At 44.6% G+C, this 23,812-nt stretch overlaps 1 protein-coding gene across 1 annotated transcript in view; it reads left to right on the top strand.

Annotated features, from left to right (window-relative positions):
- Nucleotides 1-23,812, top strand: part of zeb1b (zinc finger E-box binding homeobox 1b) — a 58,319-nt gene that overhangs the window by 19,791 nt on the left and 14,716 nt on the right. Inside the window, exon 2 of the mRNA XM_028569351.1 lies at nucleotides 21,589-21,735. Within this exon, the coding sequence (XP_028425152.1) occupies nucleotides 21,589-21,735 (147 nt within the window). The remainder of the gene's footprint in view (nucleotides 1-21,588; nucleotides 21,736-23,812) is intronic.

Genomic DNA, 23,812 nt, shown 5'->3' with positions numbered 1-23,812 from the left:
GCCAGGGAAGAGCGCTCAGGACGTCCAATAGCTCCATCCAATTAGCCTTCCCCCGGCCCCGCCCATAGTCACCGTTACTTTGACCACGCAGGACAGCTGAGAGACGCACATTAAGGTCTCCTCGTGGATGAAAAAGATCTACCGAGTGCTTCTCTTCAGCGGTGGAGGAAGTATTCATCCTTTACTGAAGTCAAAGTACTAATGCCACAATGTAAAAATACTCTGCTACGAGTAAGTTCTGCATTGAAAATGTTACTTAAGTAAAAGTATGTAAGTATCATCAGGAAAATGTACTTAAAGTGTTAAAAAAGTACTCAATGCAAAAAAAAAAAAAAAAATCCTCACATTTTAGAATCTGGAAACATGAAAAGTGTTTAATCAGGGAATCATTGCAGCTGTGCTTGTAGGCTGTTATATTGTTGGGTAGTTAATAATAAAACATCATATTTTATAAACTACACGTGTTTTGTGTGCAGAAATCTTAGGTTTTAAAGTAACTAGTAACTAAAACTGTAACAGATGACTGTAGTGGAGTAAAAAGTCCAATATTTCTCTCTGAAATGTAGCGGAGTAGAAGTAGAAAGTGTCATGAAGAGAAAAGACTCAAGTGAAGTACAAGTACCGCAAAGTTGTACTTAAGTACAGTCCTTGAGTACATGTACTTAGCTACATTCCACCACTGCTTTTCTTTGCCATGTAAGAACAGCACGTCTCTGAATCGATGTTGATTTTAGAAGTTCCTCATCTTGCATTTCCTTAAAACCTGGTTTCATATTTGTGCATGCATTTTGCTCCGAAAGTCTCGACTGTTACTGTATTTTTGTGTGTTTCAGCCACAAGTATCTGTAGGAACCATCATGTAACTGACTCGAGAGAGCAATGAGAGAGAGAGAGAGAGAGAGAGAGAGAGAGAGAGAGAGAGAGAGAGAGAGAGAGAAGCAGAAGAAGAGAGAGAGGCTGAGCCACAGTGCTCCGATCCAGTCATCCTCCCCTGGGAGAGGCGGCCTGAACAAGAATGTAAACATGGCAGCTAAATAAACTGCTGTGTGGGACAGAGAGACAGAGAGAGACAGAGGAGAAGACAGAGAGAGGGGAGAGAAAGAGAGGGCACTTGTACAGTTCGGGATCACTCAAAGAAAAAGGACCGACTATGACAGGCTACATCTTTGCAGTTTGAAGTGGGATCTATCTCTCTATTTCGATTCGTTATGTCCTTAAGTAGAATTGCCACCTACCCGTACTTGACTTCCTTATTTATATTTCTGGAAACTTACTTTTACTCCACCACACATCTTAAATAACATGTTTACTTTTACTCCACTACATTTCTGCTAAGTATCTTCGTTACTCGTTCCTTGCAAGAAATGTTTTTGTACGTTGGAGTGAACAACAAATTACGTACATTTAATATCATCACAATTACTTTTAAATACCAGATACTTTAACCCTTGTGTTGTCTGTTTTATAAAGCATAAAGTCTACATTTTCCAATTCTGTGTTACATCTTCTAAGCCAACTTCATTCCAACTTATCACCGCGAGTTTTACACTTGTGTTTGGAATTCATTGTCAATAAACCTCATTCAATTATGCCTAATTTTGAGTTAAAAAACCCAGAATTTAAGAATTACTTTATCTAATAATTAAGATCAGAGGAACGTATGTTGAAGCATAATCACAGCCTGTTTGGTGTATGCAACCATCCATGTTATTTTTGGGCAATTTGACTGGAAAGAAACCCATATTTTTGATACAGATCTTTGAAAACGGGTCAAATCTGAAGACTTTTAATCAAGTAATGCTATCAAAGGTGACTTTAACTTCTACCAACTTCATTTTCTGTCAAGATACTTGTACTTTTACTCAAGTATTGCTTTCAAGTACTCTATACAAGACTGTCTATGTCAGAGTAAATGAGTCTGAATCAGGACAACTGCAACAAAGAGGGATTGTTCTTTGACCATTAGCAAGCAGCGGTTGTAATCAAAGAATTTAACCTGGGAGGGGAGGTGACATCCACCGTGCGTCGGCTTACAAGGACAGCTTCCAGCATTCCTCTCCCTCCCCTCCTTTTAACACCTTATCTCAACCTCTCACTCTAAAATAAGATGCACTCACACCATGTCACATGGCAACAGACATCACCCACAGTTCCTCAAATACTCCACAGACTTTGGAAGCTTCAGCGTGCAGGAGGCTGCCTCACACCGGTCGGCATTTTACGTGAAAAAAGTGCATTCGTCATTTTACGAATGAAAATCGCACCCATGTATCGTGAAAGAATTGAATTGGGACAAAAGCACATCGTCCCAGCCCTAGTAGACTATTATGTGTTGTATGGGGTGAAAAGCTGTTAGTGATGGCACAATGCCAAAGATAATTTATTTTTACATTATTACGTTATTTGAAATTGCTTGGCCTTCACAGCACCGTCACTCGTCTTTATGCTGGTCCCGGTGCAGGGAGAAAAGCACCCTGCAAAGCGTCTGTGGCGTCTTCAGGCTCTGCGACTCCCCTCCCAGTACTGGTCTAACCCTTCAGGCTTGTTTTGATGTGGTGATCTGACTGTTGAGCACAGGTGCTGCCCGGCTGCTGCCATGAAGTTTTTCTTGTTGCCATAACCCAGGGCAGGTGGCAGCCATTACCGCTCTGAGGTAGCAGACGGGCAGATTTAGCTCTCACCGTCCCACCAGGGGCGGGGGGTTAGAAGGGGGGCACAGGGTGGCACTGTCCCCCTGAAATATGATTGGCTCCCCCTGGTGCACCCCCCCATTCCATTGGGCTAGAGTGCTGTCACTCTGACAACTGTGATTTCCATTGGATCAGAGTTCTGTCCCTTGGCTACCTGTTCTGCCAGGTTTTCCAGCCCTTGTCACATGACCAATTAATGTTTCCATGACAACTATTCAAAATTCTGATACCATGGAACCAGCACTGGAATTGCTTTTTTTTTTTAAAGTGGCAGACTGAGCCTATAAAAATGTGTATTATATTCAGATATACAATTTGTTTAAAATGAAAACAAGTCAAACTAATAATGAATGTAATGTTTTATTTAGCAGAATTACATTGTGTATCCTATCCAATATTTCCTATATTTCTAAGAAGATTTTTCCACCCCCACCGTGCCACCCCACTTAAAAAATCCTGGAATCGCCCCTGCGTCCCACAGCCTGTTCTTCTCTCCCAGCCCACAATGGCTACCGATGGACGCCTGTCGACATGGCCGAGGAAGCTGCGCTGCCATGGCACAGTGACCCACTGCCACTCGTCCCTTCCTACCAACAGCACTTCTTAAAGGCACCCTCCTCTCAGGTCCCCGTTCTTCCCTGTTTTGCTTTTTTTTCTCCCTCTCGATGCCTTTCATTTTCTCCCAAGGTGGATCAAAGAAATGAGGTCTGTGGAGGCGTATGGAACCAGACTCTGTGTCAACAAGAAGCTTTTTTTCTGCATTCTCCACTTCTTACTTAGCTGGAGTTTACTGTGGAAAGAAATCCCTGAACGCTATATATTTAGTTACAGTGGTCGCTGATATCCAGTGCATCTCTTTGCCACAATGTCCTCATCTTATACCATGTTGCACTTAAATGTAAGCCACCAATATATCTATTCTTTCGGCCACCAGCTCATCAATCTATCCTGATATTCTACCTGATGTCCTCTTCTCATCCCTCTCTTTGTCTTCCCGTTAGCATCTCTCTCTCCCTCCCTCCATCCCTCCCTCCAACACCGGGCGCTGGGCCAGAGGTGCTAAACGGCGTCTTAACCTGGTGTCTGAGTCTCGACTCATCCTTTATTCATTCCCATTAAAGGAGCATGAGAGTTGTTCTCTGCCTGTAGCCGCTGCTGTTCCCCCCTCCATTAGAAAGACAAACGGCCGCAGTGCCAGTGTATCTACCTAGTCTTCCGTACATAACTAATGGGTGGGGGCGTGAATGAAATATGCATGGTGGGGCTCTTCTAATACCTGTGAGTCCAGTTTGTGACAAGACAGACCATATGGTGAGGGTGTACAATACAGGGGTATAGGTGTTAGAAAAAAAAAGTCTGTACGTACATCTTGAGCAGTATTTTTCTAAATATATATATTTTGTTTGGTACACCAGTGAGAATTCAACCCACTCTGTATTCAGCTTAGATCCATGTTCACATATGTCTACAGTCGGAATTGTTTTCTAGTTTATTTAATTTGGTCTCAAGCTACTTTCAAAGTGGCATAAAATGTGGTAAAAACCTTGACATCCTCATTTTAGGAAATTTGCAATCATCTTGAAATATTGATACTGTAAAACAGAGACACAAAGACACAAAAACAATACCACACACACACATGTGCAAAGAAATGCCTCCAGCAGTGCCATTTAGCTGGCAGTGTGCCAAAATCGTCCTTACGATATAAGCCCCGAGGCTCTCTTATATAGTACCTCATGTGGAGTATACACACACACACACACACACACACACACACACACACACACACACACACACACACACACACACACACACACAGGCCAAACAATATCAGCATCTCCCACCTTTACAACCTTGTTTCCCTGTGAGGAGCCTGTTTGTTTGAAAAAGGAAAAAAAAAAGAAAAAGGAAAAGATAAAGAGAGGAGGACAGCAGACGATGGGAGGAGAGGAGTGAGATAAAGGTTAAGAATGGTGATGAAAATGGAGAAAAGTGCTACGCCAGCGACTCCAGCAGGGAGACAGACAGGAGTGAGCATTTCTGCCCCGCTGGTGGAATTTTGAGAGTGTAGGGAGGGGTGTGTGTGTGTGTGTGTGTGTGTGTGTGGGACAGGTATATTGAATATCAGCACATCGTGTGGACTGTCATCCTTACTGTTTCTCTCTCTCTTGCAGCATTTCAAGCCATTTACATAAATGGTCCAATGCGTTGCAGACCAAACAAAGATCATCGATGATTCTTGCAATTGAGAGATTCTATTGTGTATTAATGCATCTTTGCATTTGCGTGCATTTTTACTTGTCTTTGACTGTAGGGAATGTGTGCCATGTGGCGCATTGGCGTTAGTGTACACCAAATGTGTGTTATGTTCGGCAGAGGTAGGCGGGGGATTGGGTGAGCACCTGAGCAGTAATCCAGCCAGTTAGTTTTGGAGGAGCCATTTCAAATGAGCGGAGGCATTAAAGAGAGGTGTCTGAGGAGGTCAGGACTTTCCTTTAATCCTCACAGTGCTGCTGCCAGAGGAGAGTGACGGGGGCAGAGAGGCAGCAAACTGCACTACTGTCACCGTGTGTTTTGGAAGGCTTGGGGCTGGCCCTGTGCCACTGTAGACACCGTATATTAAATAAACGCCGGGCACTAATTACAGTCAGTTAGAATGACACTGGGGTAACATAGCTGCACAAATACAAACACATAACCACAGTCCAGATTAGGGCTGGGCGATATGGACAAAATCAAATATCATGATATTGGGGCACCTGGGTAGCTCACCTAGTAGAGCGCGCGCCCATATACAGAGGCTCAGTCCTCGATGCAGTGACCGTGGGTTCGATTCTGACCTGTGGCCCTTTGCTGCATGTCATTCCCCTTTCATATCTAAGCTGTCCTGTCACAAATAAATGCCCACAAAATATATATATATGATGATATTTTTTCACCAAATACCTCTATATCGATACCACAACGATATTGTAGTGTTGACTATTGGTGCTTTAACAAAATATTTACACAATGAGATTTTTGATAAATAATCATCAGTAATGTGGATATAATGACTAAGTGGGTAAAGGCAAATAATAGAACAGTTACAACAGTCTGGTAAGTTCAGAAAATGACATCACTTTACTGTAATGCAGCCTTTAAAACCAGGAAAAGACACCACTTATGCCATATCACGATATTACAATATCCAAAATCTAAGACGATTTCTAGTCTCATATCACGATATCGATATAATATCAATATTGCCCAGCTCTAGTCCAGATGTATATAAACCCTCAGATGTGTGTGTAAAAAAAAGAAGAAAAAAAAGAAGCTGGCATCTGCAGAAATATGTTGGCACACACTCACACACAGCCAGGCAAACATCAGAGCTGAAAACAACAGTCCAGCTTTTTCAGATATCACGCACCATCCTATTGTTTCACAGAGACCTCTCTCATTAATGAAAAAACTATTGTGTATAGAGGTCCAGATCAGCCCCCACACACACACACACACACACACACACATACACTAATCACCAGCCCCATGGATAAGGGGCATTACAGTAAAGTAGCAGGTGCCTGTCCATCGCAGCAGAGCACCGGCTGATTTGATGGTAATCTATAATCTGAAAGGCTTTGATGCCACCGGCGTGTTTATCAGCCATGTTTGTTTGGCCAGGTTCACAGCGCTAGTTTTAACAGGATGACAATGTTGCGCGATTAACCTTTGGTGTTTTTTGAAAAGCAGCTCCATTGCCGCTGTTTTTATTCAAGCATGAATGGGTTGATGGTTGTAAGGGGTTATGTGTGCGCACGAGCATTTCACTGTGGGGAGTTTTTGTGTTTTTTGTCAGTTGGTGGCTGCAATGTCACATTACAAAAATATACAATGACTCATTTAGGCCCGACCTGAGGCTTAAAATGATTTCCTAAGATTTAGAATCTTTTGCTGTGCTGTTTGTTTTCTTTTTAGTACAGGATACTAGGGATAGAGCGATTATCGGCCCTGGCTGATTATCGGGCCGTTTTTTTGGCAGTTTGCAGATGATCTGTATCAGCGTTTTATTTACCTGATAACTGATAAAGTGAATGAATTAAAAAGTGTTCTACTCTGGCTCTGCTACAGCTCTGTGTCTGACCCTCTTCTTCAGTTTCACTCCCCACTGAGTCTGACTTCATGTCCCCCCCCACAACACTATCTGACTCTCTGTGATTGGGGATTATGGTGAACGTTTCTCATTTATTAAATAATTGCTTAAAGTATTCAAACTAAGTTTTGTGTTGGAGTTTGTAACATTCCAAAATTCTAATTTTGACTCAAAGATTTTCATTTTCACTGTAAATGCATTTTGGTTCCAAATATCTGTTATGGGCTTCATTAACTACTAATGATCGGTATTGGTATCATCTTTGAAAAAACAGTATCAGTCGATCCCTACAGAATACCAAGCTACCCCAGTCTGTGCTGGCTGGAGGCAGGCTGCCTCCTAAACATTATACACAAGAATGCAATCTTGATTTCACGTGCCTATCAGGTATTCTTCCACCCCCCCATCTCTCTTTATCTCTTGCTGTAATCTAGTCTGTGCTGGAGGTTTGTGTATTCACTACAGTGGTGTTATTGATCCAGATTTGCTGCTGGATCTGCCATGTTACTATGTGCAGGCTGGAAATGCAGCAGACAGTGGAGCTGTTGGTGGTGACATGTACGGCTCACATGGCGCCGACTGCTTTTATTGGACAATAATGGGAGGCTGCCATGGATGACTTACAGGGACACACCCGCAACCTTCCTTATGGAGGGGTTTTATTTGAACACAAGGCGCTTGGTGAGCAACTGTGGAAGGTTTTGCTATAACGCTAATAACGGATGATGTATTCTTTCTGGCCTCTTCACACAGCAACACCTAGAACTGTGAGTGGATGTTGGGTGTGTGATTGTGCCTCATAGTGGAGCATTTTGCATGGGTCTCATAGGTGAAGCACTGTGGAACATTAGTGGTAATGCATTTGTTGGTTTCATTTTTAGGTATGTTTTCCATGTACCTACACTTGTGTTTGTGAGACTTTAAGCTTGTGTGCTTGTGAGTGACACCCTGTAAGACTTCATGGTGCTTTCAAAGTCCCAGTTGTTGTATAAATTGGACATGCAGATCACATGTTATGACAAGCTGCTAAAATGTTAACTCCACTAAGACTTCGGGCCCTATTTTAATGATCTAAGCGCACACCTGGCGCAGGTGCGTTTAGGGCGTGTCCAAATCCACTTTTGCTAATAATTCGACGGCGGAAAAATGGGTCCGGGCGCATGGTTCAAAAGGGTTTTACTTAGTGTCTTCATTAATCAGAGGTGTGTTTTGGGGCGTAACATACAATAAACCAATCAGAGATCATCTTCCCTTTAAAAGCCAGGCACGTTTGGACCTTGGAGCATTGCTATTATGATGGAGGATTTGCACCGTAATATTTTTATCTGTAATCTTCTGCATGTGTGTGTGCTGCTTCACTTCCCTGTGTGTGTAACAAGCATAGTGTGCGCGTGCTGTGCACGAGCCTAGGCGCATTTTACTAATTCGCTGTTAAAAGAACAATGAAATGCTGCGTTATTGACTTTTTGTTGGTCAATGGCGCGATCACTTTCCTCCGCCTCAAGATATCAATACGCCCAGAATGCACCTGAACACACCTCCCTGTAAGACCAGCACGCCCATGGGCGCACAGATGGGCGCAGGTGCATTTGCTATTTAAACCACGTAGGCGCTGGACAGGAAATTGAGACCTGCGTCGGTATTAAACTAGCAAAGACACTTGCGAAGGGCCCTTCATGTTAGTGCTGCGTCCTGCATGTTGAACCCATTTCAGTTGGACAGTGAGGCTGCCATGGAAGAAGTCAGGACTCATCAGTTCATTATGTGGACCTTGGATGAAGTGAGCGAGCTAATGAGTTAATCGTGTTAGGTTATCAGATTAACCTAGACATGCACCTGCACGATATATTCCACCCCGTGGAATAAAGTATAGATTAACACTGTAGCTTTATGTGATGTACTCTACACACATTTATACATCGACTGCGGTAATTCATTCATTCCTTTCAGGTAAATTCAGCATAACAAGAACAAATGTGCAGACCAGGTCACACATGGACAAAAAGCAGCTGGTTCTTTGGTCTCACCTGTAGCTCATTGGCTGTTTTTGTGCGAGTCACAATTCTGTCTGGCATTATTCACAGCCATTCTCTCACTTCCTCTGAAAGTAGTCACCATCCTGTCTTCTTCTGGCAGGTACTGGAAGTGTTGTGTCAGCTCTGTGATAGCCTATTCAACTTCCTCCTGCTCCTAAGATAAAACTTCCCCTTGCCTGCAGGGGCTCAGCAGGAGAAGATCTGTGGAAACACACTGCAGTCGGTGTGCGGTGGAAAATGGAGATATTAGAATGCAGTTAAGGTTAGTTATGTAGTGATACGTGGAAATTCAGGCTAATTATAAACAAGACAAATGGCAGTACCTCTACTACATGAGTATTTTCTTGTTCCTCTGGAGAGGCAGCTTCTCTCTCTGTTCTCCCGTCTCTACTTTCTCCCTCCCTCTCTCTCTGTTGCTGTCCAGTTGGAGCACCTGGGAGGAAGCAGCTGTAGGTGGTGATTACAGTTCAGAGACTCCAAAATAAGCTCTCCTCCCTGCTCGCTCTCTCCCTCCATTCTCTCCTTCTCAGCCACCCTCTCCCAGCCTTCCTTTCTCTGAATCACCCCATCATCCAAATAACAAATATAACAAGTCCACGATATAAGAGAGAAAAAAATTAGAGAGGCAAAAGAAAAAAGCCCAAATGCTCTAAATTGCCTCCATTTTAGGCCCTCAATGTGTGTGTGTGTGTGTGTGTGTGTGTGTGTGTGTGTGTGTGTGTGTGTGTGTAGCCATGTAAATAAAGTGACTAATACACACTCCCTGGCTCATTAATATGGGGATCGTTGGGCTCAGCTCACATAGATGAACACAGGATGAATAATGTTAGCTGAGCACTGCTGCATATGACCACACCTCTCTCCACCCACCTCCTGTGTGTGTGTGTGTGTGTGTGTGTGTGTGTCTGTGCATGTGTTTTGTTTACTTCGTTAAAGCTCCCATCAATCACACGCCCAGGACGCCTTTCAGAAAGCTACACACACCGACACCCACACTCTCTAAGACACAAACACACATACACACTCCTTCTGAGTTTATTAAAAGCCAGAGTGTTATCACTAGATCAGTGATCAGTGTATGACAACAGTTGCACACACACACACACACACACACACACACACACACACACACACACACACACACACATATATACAGTCAGCTCTAACACAACCATCAACAGAAGTAAGTCACACTTGTGGTGTGACAAGAAGAGTTAGTCGTTGGACAGATCTGTCTTTCTTTAATCTTCCTCTTGGATACAGAGCACATCACCACAGTTGAACAGGAAGGCCAGTGTTCAGGGTTATGCACTTCCCAGTGGAATTCCCCCTGAACCACAGGGAGCACACAGGGGTATAACACAGCTCTGTTTGACCCAGTTCAGCCACCGTAGAGTCAAAGAGACAAAGAGCTCCTCTTCTATCCACGCTGGTTGTACCCCAAAACTGTTGTAGCTCCTGTAGAGTCCTACCCTTACAACTGTACAGCTGAGATGAGTCATTATGTGGATGCCCTAGTAATGTGACTGGTTGTATCAGCGCTGTGTGCTGCTCTAAAGCAGGAGTTTGGGCTACAGGGTCCTTGGCGAAACTCTAAAGTATGTGCCCTTGAGCAAGTCACTGCATCCCTATGAATCTGTCCTTGGAAGAAGTAAAACGAAAAGGGATATTTTCCTACATTGAGTGGTTTTAAAAAAAATTATAAAAAATATTGAGATCCCACGCACAAGTCAATGGCTCACCAGAAAATAGACAGCCATAATCTTAAAAGATGTAGGTTTTTCCCCTAGGACAAAACAGTCATCAGATACGCATCTTAAGTGTTTCTACTTGGGGATACTTGACATGAAAAAGAGGGGAGGCTCTATCCCAGAAAACATCTGGCTGTTCCCTGGTGAATGACTTCACAGTAGGGGTGACATCACATGGGATAGTCCCGAGAGTCCTGTCCAATGATTGCAGTGCGCTTGGGTAATGGAGGTCCCACCCTGTTGGCTGTCGAGAAACCCTGGTCTGGCCTCCATCTTTCCGCCTCAGGGAGCAGCAGCCGGCATCCGACCAGAGCAGAAAAGAACATGACTAAGCTAAATGAAGGACGAGACAGCTGTTTGTAACTTGCATCCAGTCAGAAAGTAATCTTTTGTTGGCAGTTGTATTAACTATTCTCACACAATTAATCAGTTAAGCATTGAGTCTGAGTCCGGCTGACTCACTTACGTTGCCCTTCGAAGCTCAAAAGCAACAGTTCATTGTCTCCTGTTTGCAGTGCTGGGATACACTAAGGGAGGTGATATAACGGAGTACAAAAGAGTCCCACAGCAGCAGTGTTTAAGGCCATTACCATACATGGCAGAGGGGAGTGAGAGATCTGCGCCCATCGATTGCCCCAGCTGGACTGTCGATACTCCCCTTCCAGTTCTGACACAGCGGACTAATGGTCTCCCGGGCCGGTGGCAACCAGACGCACGCCTACGCACCATCCCAGCACCTCCGGGTGTAATGGACAAAAAGGGGGCCCGTCAATACATCAATACATGACGGCCTGCGTTTACCTGCTGCCTCAGCCATTTCACCAGTCCGCACTGCATTGAGAAGGCGCATTAACAACAGCGCTGCTCACTCAGCCTGTGATTTTTCATCTGTCCGCCCCTGTTCTACAAATCATAGTTCACTTCTTAGTCATTGCAAGTACAGTCATATTGAAGAGAGGAGGTGTTGAGCTGGGCGAGGGGGCACAGTGGACTAATTTGACCTCCTTACACAGACTTTAGGTGAGGTCTTGTAACATGTATACACACACACACACACATGTACCCCTTTCTGTCCCACCAAACAAAAAAATGTGTAGCTGTGGCCTGTAATCCGCCCTCATGGTCATTTAACAGCAGGGTAATGGTGTAAATGCTACTGGTTGACTGCTCTTCAGTTTGTAGTCGCCCTGGAGGCTGGTGTTGTGGGGAGAAGGGGCTAACCCTTCCTGATCACATGAGGAAAAGCCACTTTGCCTGGGGAGAAAGGAAAGGACGTAAGGGGGTTGGGGGGTATATGTGGAGGACTGAGGTGACAAAAGAGCTTTTGTGGATGTAAGTTTACGGCGTTAACCCCTTTCTCTCGCTGCTTCACATGAATAACAAGAAACCACTGTGACAACTGAGCAATAGCCCCGGGCAGTGCGTTTGATAATGCAGTGTGTGTGTGTGTGTGTGTGTGTGTGTGTGTGTGTGTGTGTGTGTGTGTGTGTGTGTGTGTGTGTGTGTGTGTGTGTGTGTGTGTGTGTGTGTGTCAGGGGTTGGCCTCGGGTGTCTTGTGACCGAGCTGACATTCTGGAGAAATGAGAGAGTGGTCAGCTGTTGTCAAAATGCCACAAAGAGAAGGATTTTCTACAAAAAAAGAAGCGCTCTCGCTGCACTTTTGCGTGTTAGTGTCAGAATTAGTGAAGGCACAGTAGGTTGTCAACATGGATCTGGGCCACGGCTTCGCTGAGGTGTGCTGACCTGCTGATTGCTATACATGGGGAACTTGCAACGGTTGTAAAATTAGATGTAACCAATAAACAAAAAGGGTTATTTCTGCACTTCCACCTGTCCGTGAATGTGTGTACAACTGTGTGTGTGTGTGTGTGTGTGTGTGTTTGTGTGCGCGCTGCCTGTTGCCCTACAGCCTGTCCCCTCACCGAGACATCTGTCACATAGAGCCACAGGCGACCTTTACTGAGGGGCAGGCAACCAGAGAATGCACACACACCAATGTAAATATTGTCCATCGCCCTCACTCTTTTAGTTTCTATCTCTCTTTCCTCCTGTCGCTTTCTTGTCGACTCTTATTTTTTTTCATTTCACTATCACCTGATTTTCCTCTTGTAACAGCCACCCTGGTTTCTAACTTTTTTTTGTCTCCTTTTCCCAGCCTCCGTCTCTCCTCTGTGTTCTCCCTGTCTTTCTTTGTCTGACAGTTTGTGACGCTCCCTCCCTGGGGCAGCCATCAGTTCAGATGAGCATCGCGTGTGACAGGCCAGCTTTGTCTTTTTAAGCCATTAGCAGTTCCTCTCCTCCCACCTTGCCACCGTTTTCCTCTCCATTTACCTTTTCTGCCTTCTTTGCCCACGTGTTTGTATTAATCTACATAACAAACACAGTCTCGACTCGAGTGAAAAGTTGATGTGTGTAAATATGTGACAGTGCTGATGACGCCCATGTCTCCTTAATGAACTGAGGTGTTGGGTTGAATTTACCGATGCCGGTGATAAATCGTAGGTATACTTGCAGGTAAGCGAGATTTAATGAGAGTTATTTGGAGAATTGTTTGTCAGTGGGCCTCCCCCTCCCTCTTCGTTGGCCAGTGTAATTCTCCCTGCTCTGTACTCCCCCACAGTCAACTGTCAAGCCTAATACAGTCAGGAATGTCCAGTCACCTGCTCCTAAAATGCAACAGCCCTGTGCTACACTAACCTAATATAGACCTGCACTACACAAGCAGGTTGGATAACACCGTTATTGCTCATTGCATATATTTATACACACACCTCAACGTGCCCCAGCTCAGCTGTTAGGCCACAATGCCACAGTGTGGAAACTAAAATTATGCATCAAAGTAAATATGACATGTCAGAATAACAAAAGTTGATGGGATTAGATTTTTTTTTTTTTGTTGTACCTGTTTCTTCGTAAAGAATGTACAGATTAGTAGTTTTATTGATACACTGATATACTGTATTACTGTGCAGTGCTAACAGGCGAACAGTGGCGGAGCGAGGGGGTGGCTTCTAGAGCACCAGCACCAAAATGTTTCCTCAGAAAAGCCCCGGATCTTTTAGGTTTAAACCTACATACGTAATGTAACTTAAAAATAGAAACATCAGTTTTTTTCCTCTTTTTAAGTTTCAGAAAGATGAAGATAAAACAGGATCTAGGCTCTACAGGAGGATTCTTTTCCTTGGCAGCTATCAGGTTTTTCCCAAATGATGGACAGATTTTTCTATTATCAAATGGCTTGTGCCCCCCCCAAGACCTGAATGTTTACAACGTCCGGCTCCACCCCTGGCATGAAGAAAGCCTGGTTGCATTAGCAGCATGTTAGCCATAGCCTGGAAGCGCTCAGCCGTCTGACCCGTGTGTATCTATGACAGAGTTGGATCAAGCTGTGAAATTGGATTCTGTTGTCTGATAACACAAAGAACAGTTTGGCCTGCCACCTGACAAATGATCCTCACACATCGGAATACATCTGCCTATTGTCCAGCCGCGATGCACGAGTGGAGGATTTTCACACACGTGGGCTTACACACTATCTGCTGGCCCAGTGTTGCTGTCATTAGTGCTGAAGTGGTTGGAGGAAAAGTACACGAGCTATGTAAATGAAGTTTGATGCTACTGATGTAACTGACTACATTTAAACAGGCTGAATACCTTTTAGGCAGTTGCTCTAATAATATCCTCACAGAGCCTCCACTCAAAATGTCAACCCTAGACACAAACTGGCAAAATCAAAGGGGAAGAAGACCATTATACCACTGCACAGCTTTCAAAAGCTATCAGTCTATAACTGCAGCCTGAATGGACTCTGACAGCAGAGGTGACAGGGACATTTAATTTGGCTTGCGACACCCCAGTGAGGTTTGACGGAGGCTAATGTAACATTAGGCAGGTCTGTGTTTGGTTGCCAGTCTGGTATTACAGAGGTTTTGCACTTAACTTGAAACAGCCGCTAACAGAAAGGGAAACAACTGTTTACCCAGGTGTGTGCTGATGCTTTCCTGTGCGGGCTAAACTTCGGTGTTACTGTTTTGGTGTTCTGTGTTAGAGGTGATTTCCAGTGCAATCATGCGTGGGTAATATCAAGCCAAAAACATGGTAGAGCTCAGGTAACATAGTTTGTTTTTATTTGGTGTATGGGTCTGAAGGGGAGAAAATAGTGACAGATCAACCGTAAAAAAAAAAAAAAAAAGCCCAAAAACAGAACAGAGATTAAAGAGAGAGCAGAAGGAAGCATGGCTGCAGGTTCTCTGGGCTTACCAGAATCTACAACAGGTGTTTCCTCTCTTTTATTTTTTATTTTTTTGTATCCCCCGCTCCCTCGCCTCTAACCCACCTTCTACCTCCCTGCTTTCTCAGTCACCTGCCTAGACTGTGTATAGCTGGACTAGTTCACTGGGTGGGCATTCTCTCACCACAGACCTGCTGAGTGTTGGAGAACTGGAGCAGGCCTCTTCATGCTGGACGAAGGGAGGAAGGGAGCGTGCACAGATACTTTAAGTGGGTAGCATAGGGTGCATTAGGTGCATGTGATTGTGGACATTTTGTAGACTTTTTCAGGACTTTTTGTTAAGGTTAATCATCTAATACAGTGATTGTCAACCAGGGTTAGGGGTACCTCAGGGGTTACTTCTGCTGTTGCCAGGGGGTACGTAGAAAGATTGCGTAGCTCAAAAAATTGAAAATATACAGTAATTTGATTGGAAGAACATATCCACATATTAACATGAAGTCAACTGTAACACCTGAACACTACATGTTGCAGTTTTGTAACTACTAAGCCAGCGAGCACAAAAGTTTAGCTCAAAATAATGAAGAAATGGTAGAAATAACTAGTTGAAAGTAATGACTAAACAGTTTGAATGTTAAGCTATCCACTTTTACATAAGGAATAGAACATACGTTGTGAATCGATGAAGGGGTACACAAGTTTATCAGACAGGGCTATGGGGGTACCTCAGACCAAAAAGGTTGGGAACCACAGGTCTAATAGGTCGTAATGGCCCTATGGGATAGATATGCAGCCAAGGTGATGGGACCACTAGTGTTGGTCATAATTTCAATTGTAACAATTCTGGTTCCAATTCAGATTATTCCTTTTGATTCCGGTTCTTATCGATTCTCAATTCCTTGAGGGGCGGAGTTGAAACGGGTCACATGCATATTTCACAGATAAGAGGAACATTTTATGTTGATTTAGAGGTGATTTACAGTTCTACCAGGCTTTTACAAGGTAACGTAAAGCCCCACTTTAGAGCACCGCTTACTCTGCTCCATGGCTGCAACACAACAAGCGCCTGGAAGTACGGTGGTCGCTACGGAAACCAACACTTGGTTACTTGTATTATATTTGGAACTGATGATCGGATTCAAAACCATTCCAATAAAAAAAAACGATTCCATTGGAATCCTAATTTTTTAGTTGGAACCGGTTCTCGATGCCTAGTGACCACCCATAAGGATTGAAAGCCCTCCACATGCCAGAACACACACACACACACACACACACACACACACACACACACACACACACACACACACACACTCTTCACTCTCACTTAGGTGTACCACTGTTATTACCTTTGATGGGGCTGTCTCACCTCCAACATAAACATGGGTTGGGAGACAAGTGTATACTTGGTGGCCGGGGCATTGCTGTGGATTGTGTGTGTGGTATGATCACACCCTCCGGTCCCTACCAGCCCACTGGCCTTATTTAGAAGAGCTGAGAGGCGCCAGATGCAGCAACTCTCCGAGGGCGCCCAGTGTAACAGAATGTGTGTGGCTCATCACCATGCTCATTAGCGACACTATGATTGGTACACAGAACAGCCTGTGACTTCCCCTCAGTAGAAATACAGCCTATTATCTATTATCTGGGTGTCACTGAGGCATAGCAGCACTATCAGGACTAACCCTGAGTAATAAAGGTTTTAGTCATTTTCTTTTTTTGAAAAGCATTCCACCATCTCTGAGGTGCAGTTAAGTCCTTTTCTTGCTTTTCCTAACGCTCATTAACAACCACTGACTTCCTTTACACTTGAAAGTGTCATCATGCTTATTAAGAGAACAATAGCCCCCATTAGCAATAGTGTTATCATGGAAAGTGCTCATCAGATGGGAGATGAGTGACCTACGGAGGCCCATTAGCTCACGTGCTAAAACCTTGATCAGCGACATTAGGAAGACAAGAGCCCATTGTCTTCTAGCTCACCTCTGAAATGATTCCTACTAAGGGCTCTGCTCCACAGGTTGTCAAAGTGCTTTGATGGGATAATCTTAACCAATTGTCTGTTAGCAGCGTATTGTTATTTGCCTAGCAGAACATCTGACTATCAATGGAGCATTTTACATCTCTAGTAGCTGTGACACACAGAAATACAGAACTGCATAAAAAATGACTGATTCTCAGGACTGCTATTTTTACCTCAAGTCCATGCTAGTGCTTCTGCTTTTGTGCCCTCCCAGCCTAACTTAGAAAAATGAGTAAGAGTCGCTGGATGTCGTTTGGGGAGTTTTTGAAGCTGAATGTTGTTGCTGTGTATCTAGGGAGCAACTGTCTAAGACATGTCTGGTCTTAGATGACTATCTTCTGGTAGGGTTGGCTGACACTGGGACTTGGCATTAGCTGTCAAGAAACAGTCTCTTGGGACCCCTAGTGCCCTCTCCAGCTAACTGACTGCGTGAAGGGATAGAGCTGTCCACAGCTCTATCTCTGAACTACTGGAACCAAACAGCCTTTTGCCTGACCTAAATGGCCCAGCAAGTTTGAGGCAGCCTGCGAACAAACCAACCATGAAAAAATCCCCAATTCTTTTGTTTTGTTACAGGCACTTGAGTTGACCTTCCTGGCTCTGTGGGAGGAAGCCTGTTTTAACTAAACCAGCATCGTTTACCCCAGTGCTGAATGAGGCACCTCACCTTGAGACGGCATACTTGAGGTTTTGATTGGCACGGCTTTGTTTTACTTTGGTTCAAGCTTGTTTTTTTTTTTTTTTGTAGTGGTTGGCTTCCCTGAGAAAATGGCATTGCAGAGCCGCAAGGGCAGACTCTGTGACGACAGGGTCTGTACTCTTTAAGGATGCCTGTGGTAGTTTCACCGCTGCCTGCCTGGCCCTGAGCTCCGAATGAGATAAGTGGCGTACCTCAATGAGGGAGCCTGTACCAAGGCTAAATATAGAGAGAGAAGATAGGTAGAAGGGCAGACAAATAGCGGCTGCTGCCTATGATGAGTCAATATGTCCAATCGCAACTAGAACAACTAGAGCAGACCTCAGAATACGTCAAGTCAGCTGGCTGAAATTAGTAGCAGGGAGCGCACACCCTTTGATCTGTCTCTTTAAGACACAGAAAAGTGTTTTGGTTGGACATTCCAGACATACCTCCTACACATTACGGTACGGGGCTCTTGGCCTGCACGTAAGACGTATAGCTTTACAGATGTCCTTATAGGCAATGGATCAAGACAAAGCTTACTTCAGACGGTAATGTGTTTGTTCACAGGCTATATATGTTTCTCCGTGTCCTCATCTAAAGCTCAGTTATTAAGCCAGTCACTCACACCTTAAGGGCCTCAGAGCACAGAGATAGCTCACTCCCACAGAGGTTGAGATACTGCCATTCCTATCTGGCACGCCTTAGTGTGAAAGCACAAACCAAGCCATCTGCTGTTGTACAAACATGACTCCACCGTGATTTTAAATTCCTTATTCATCAATCAGGTCAGGATCAAATAGCATGGGCCTAAAATAAGTGCCAGCGAGTTGACATAATTACAGGACAGAATCCACAAAATGAACCTGTGTCAAGGGACACATGGCGCTTGATGTTCTGTGCTGACAGATCAGTGATAATATGTCTGCCAAGGTGATCCCCTCCAATGGGGTAACGTTGGGCCTGCTTTGGGAGTAACCCGCCCAATCACCCATTCCTTTGCCAGTAATTGATACAGCCTGGCAGGTGTCATAACAACACAGCCCTCTCTCCAGCAGGCATATTTAAGTGTGGCTGACATGGACTGTCTGGCATTGCCTTTCAATAGACTCTGGGAACTTTGCAAGAGGGAAAGAGGGTGACGAGTGATGGGTCGGTGGTGAAATTCAAGCAGCATTGGCTTCAGTCATTTACCCCAGGCATGGTCAGCTACAGCACGTATCTGTAGCATGTTGCAAAGATGTGTAGGTGAAGAGTAAATAACATACTGAAGGCTTTCGTTTCATATCAGTTTGTCTGCTACCATCAATAACAGTTGGAATTGGGACCAGGATGCATCAGGTCTTACGAGGTAAAGGCCTGGCTTATCATGTGATGTGGACAATGTTATTCATGTTATGTTGAGGCTATTGGGCTTGCACTGCTTTTGCCCTATTACCCAGATACATAGACTGTCTGTGTGTGGGAGGCTTTTGTAAAGGTGTGGCCTATGGCCAGGGGTAAAGCCCAAAGCGTGGTTACAGACTATTATTTTCTCAGGTGTTCAACACACTGCATCCTATGGAGGAAAGCAAACTTTAAGAAGTAAGCGCTTCACCTCCTCCACCTACCAGTGCTTTCTCTCAGCTGCGTAGGAGTTGTCCTCCTGTTGTGTGCTAGCATGTTAGCGCTAATGAGGCCAGCTGTCCAAACGCTCAGCCGGTCAAGCCAGAAGGGACTGCAGCCTTTGTTGATGCTAGGTGTTACATCTCCTGTTGGAACACACATTTTTGTTTCAACACCGCCAACCATTTGGCACAGGAACCCGTCTCCGTTCACCCCCCCTCACCACCAACACCACTCGTCATCCTTTACTCCTTCTCTTTGCTGTACTTTGCAGCTCCCACTTTTATTGTCCTGTCTGCACACACCAGCACATTGATTTTCTCTCTACAGCTTTATATTTGATCATTTTCTCTTGACACTGCCGGCGCAGTGTTGCCTTTGTAATCGCTGACCTCAGCTCCACACCTGAGTGGCTGTGGCCCTAAACAGCCTCTCAGACTCGTCCCAAATCACCTCCTGTTTCAGAATGAAGTGCTGCACCCTGTTTGGGCTGCTGAACGGACAATACATCACCTGGCAGTGTCTCTCTGACAGAAAAGAGAGGTAGGGATAGGAAGAGAGAGGTGGTGTAAAGCAGACAAGGGAGAGGGGAGAAAGGAACAAGCACAGACTAGTTTATACAGTCTCTCAATGCTATATAAATCCAATTAAGTATTAGTTTATTTGAATGTGAGTACTCCCAGGGCTTCAATTGTCATATTGGCTAGCCTGGATAGCAATCCAGGTACAAAGGATGTGCGTCACCCCTGAATGTATCTTTTGAAAACTACAATATGGTGGCGGTCACATCATATTAAAGGGAAAAACAAAGATAATATTGTGGAGTGAGGAACAGAGTGAAAAGAGGTTGAGAATTAAATGGCTCTTCTGATGAACCCCGGTAGGATTTCGCAGCTGCGGCACAGCGGTGTTGACCCTGCGAACGACTCGCCAAATAACAGCACTTCTCCCTCCTCCACCTCCTTTCATCGCTCCGCCCCCTCACCTCCTTCCTCACGCCTCCCCCCCAGCCTGAACCCTGCACGTCTACCGAGTGTGCGTGAATACCACCCGGTTTGCAATGACCTGCGCAATGCGGAGAGAAAGGGAGAGAACTCGCCAAAACAATTCTCATTGATTGAAACGGAGGATCATGGTTCTCCCAGGAATGCCTCCTCCCGACATTAGCAGCCACTTCAGAAAGAGGTGGGCGAGCAGGGCTGGGGGTGAGCAAAGATAGAAAGAAAAAAAAAAGTTCAGGTGCTTTGTACTGGCAGTGCATATTCAGCGAGTGAATGCAGGTGGTGTGTGTGTGTGTGTGTGTGTGTGTGTGTGTGTGTGTGTGTGTGTGTGTATGTGTATGTGCAAGCGCTAGTATGTGCAGTGTGTATGATGTGAGATAAAGTAGCTGGAGAGGTAGTTTCAGTGCTGCAGCCCGGGCCCTCTGCTGACTGGGCTGCTCTCACTGGAGAATTGATTTGGCCTCCAAGAGGATCTGTAGCTCTCTCAGTGGAACATAAGGGATGGAAGGAGAGTGGGTGGAAGTAACACAGGTGGAATTGAGAGATGGAGGAACCAGTTGGAAATGAAAAGAAGACACAGGAACACACACACACACACACACACACACACACACACACACACACACACACACACACACACACACACACATCTGAGGCAGACAAGTCGGTCAGGAAAATTTACTCCCCATAATAACCCTCTCTGTAGGCTGGCTGTCTCTGTGTCTCCTGGCTCCTTCAGCCCATAACACAACTGTCCAGGTCACACTGACTCCCACACAGCACACACACACACACACACACACACACACACACACACACACACACACTCACACACCACTTCAGCCTGTAATCTAATGATCTCACACACTGTACTGTATGTGTGTCTGCAACTTACTAAGTGTGATTTTTCTGTTTCTCGGCAACACGGAGCCTGTTGTTACAGTTTGTTTTCACTGTGGATTTATGTCTTTCTTAAATTTTCAATTGCGTACATGGATCAAAAATCAGCACTTGCAGTATTTTTTTTTAATAGCCATTCACTCTAGTGTTAGTGCCCAAGCTGTTTTATCCTCTCCTGCTTTAACAACCCAATTTGCCCATGGGGATCATTTAAATCTCATCTATTCAAGTTAGGCCATGGTCTGTTTAAGTGGTGGTTCCAGCTCCGTACCCCCTCCTCCTTCATCCATTCCCTTTAATAGTTTTGACATTTAAGTGACATAGTACATATATTTAACCTCTCCGACTCATGGCCTTTCGCATTCAGTGCTCGTTTTCAAGAAGAACGTACAGTCCACCTCCCATTATCTTTATCAAGGATAAAACATGACTAAATGTGTGTCAGCTGTTCACTCTCCTTTAAAGACTACTTTAAAAAAAGACAGACCTAATCTGACCAGTCATTTTAACCTCTGTCCTCCATGTCTCCTTGTACAGTGACCAACTACAATAATGTGGTGGAGGCCGGCTCAGACTCGGATGATGAGGACAAGCTGCACATCGTGGAGGAGGAAGGCAGCCTGGCCGACTGCGACAGCACCCTGCCAGACGACGAGCACCCCAGGGAGCGCTGCTGGGACGGAGGTGAGACCAGACGCACACTCAAAGGACATAGGACATTATTATTATTATTATTATTATTATTATTATTATTATTATCACAACACAGCTAGGTCTGGGTACAATACTTTTTAGGCACTGACTGAATTGCCTCTAAAGTATCGACTTTTGAAAAATGCCTCGTAATTCAATACCTAAGGAGTTAATCTCATCAGAGTCGGTGAGCCAATAAGCACGCAGCATGCTTCTACCAAGATCTAATAATGTCTGTGATTGGCTGTCTACCATTACACGTCGCAGAGAAACAGGAAAAACTCTACGTTACACAGAGATGGGGCTCACGTAGTAGGAGCTGTAAAATACATACAAAGATTTGTGCCATAATGTGTAATGTTGTAATTTCTTTGTTTTATAAAATTGGTATTGAAAAAAGGATCGTTTAGGAACCGGTATCGAAGTAACGGTAACGGTATCGGCATTTTTTTTTTAACGATACCCAGCCCTAAACACAGCTGCAGTGAAACGTGCAAATACACACGTCTTCTTCCACAATGTTTTTACGCAATGTTCTGTGACTTGTGTTCCACTTTTCTGCATTGTGAAGAAGTTCAACCAGTGCTCATTTCATCTTATTTTCTGCTTTAAAATTATGCCAGTGGGGGATAACAGCACTTAATTAACTATTTGCCAGACTTGTCTTTAGACAAGTGCCAGTTTATTGAGACAAGGCACAGTAAGGTTTCATGCCACTAGTATCATCTATATTACACATTTTTCCGTATCAGAACAAATTACGTCTTAAGATGTATATTTTCATAGCGTCTCCTTTCACTGTCAGTCTTGCCATTGTTAGGCTGGCAAGTGTCTTTAAATGTGATTCTTATTCCTATCTGCTCAGGATAAGAGCGTTACTTTTAAAATGCCTCCAGCACATCAATGCAGACATCATGCAGCCTCTTCATGTATTGTTATGACATTAATTGTTCGACTGGTGCTGTCTCATTTTGGCCTCAGCTGACGTGAAGCAGGCTAAGTTAAGAAATGCCTCGCTGACGTCTGTGCACAGTTAAGTACCAGGCTTTTGTCTCATTGTGAAACACAGAGTGTAAGGAAACAGGTACTACACGTGGTGGGTTTCCAACTAAGGCAGGAAGCACGATATTAAACAAAGACAATGCCAACAGAGTGAGAGACCTTCAAGCACAGAAAATAGCCTCGCAACCAAAGCGCCAGTGGAGAGTTTTATGTCACTGGTGGGCATTTGAGGGGCAGCCGTGAACTTCTTTTTACCTCAAACCATGTGGAAGTGACATCAGAGGCGGCTCATCGCCACAGGAAGGGCTGACGTCGCACCCCTCCCCCCTCCAAAACAACAATTGCAGGTGCTGAAGGATGTCGTTGTTTCAACCTGGGCCCAAGGCCTCTGCGCTGCTCTCCTGACCTCATGCTGCACGTGCATATAAATCTGTGTGTGTGTGTGTGTGTGTGTGTGTGTGTGTGTGTGTGTGTGTGTGTGTGTGTGTGTGTGTGTGTGTGTGTGTGTGCGTGTATGTGTGACATTGTTAGTTTCGGGCCTGTGCCAAGTACAGTATGTGTAACACTGTGACAGGCCCATATGAAATGTAATTAGATATTCAGCCGCAAGAATATTTATTTTAGGGTGTTACTCTTTGCAGATTTTGGCTGGATTTTTCATGGGTGAGGGATGTGTGAGACCGAGGGGGGGGCTTTAATTTAGCAAGAGGTCAAGTTAGCACATGCAAAAATGTCCAGCGACCTATCACTTTCAGTTAAGGGAGGGATTTTTTTGTTGTTGAAATTCCTCTCCAATGAGTTTCAGCTCAGTCAGTTTCAGTTGCACGGTTTTGGTTGCACATACGTGTACACACTGAAACCACAGGCCTAACCACCTATTCCCCTGACGATGCTGTCATTTTCATCACTGCTCTCCAGCTGTACCTCCTTGTATAAAGGGAAAGTTGGAGGAAGAATAATGTCATTGGTTTTGGCCAGGGCTTGTGAACATTAAACACTTCAAAAGCATGAGTTACACTGAAACAGCTCAGTGAGCTGGCTGCGCTACACAGTTATGCCTGATCAG

The sequence above is a fragment of the Perca flavescens genome, chromosome 22, assembly GCF_004354835.1.
Source record: "Perca flavescens isolate YP-PL-M2 chromosome 22, PFLA_1.0, whole genome shotgun sequence".
Lineage (NCBI taxonomy): Eukaryota > Metazoa > Chordata > Actinopteri > Perciformes > Percidae > Perca > Perca flavescens.
This window is presented reverse-complemented; position numbering and strand designations above follow the sequence as displayed.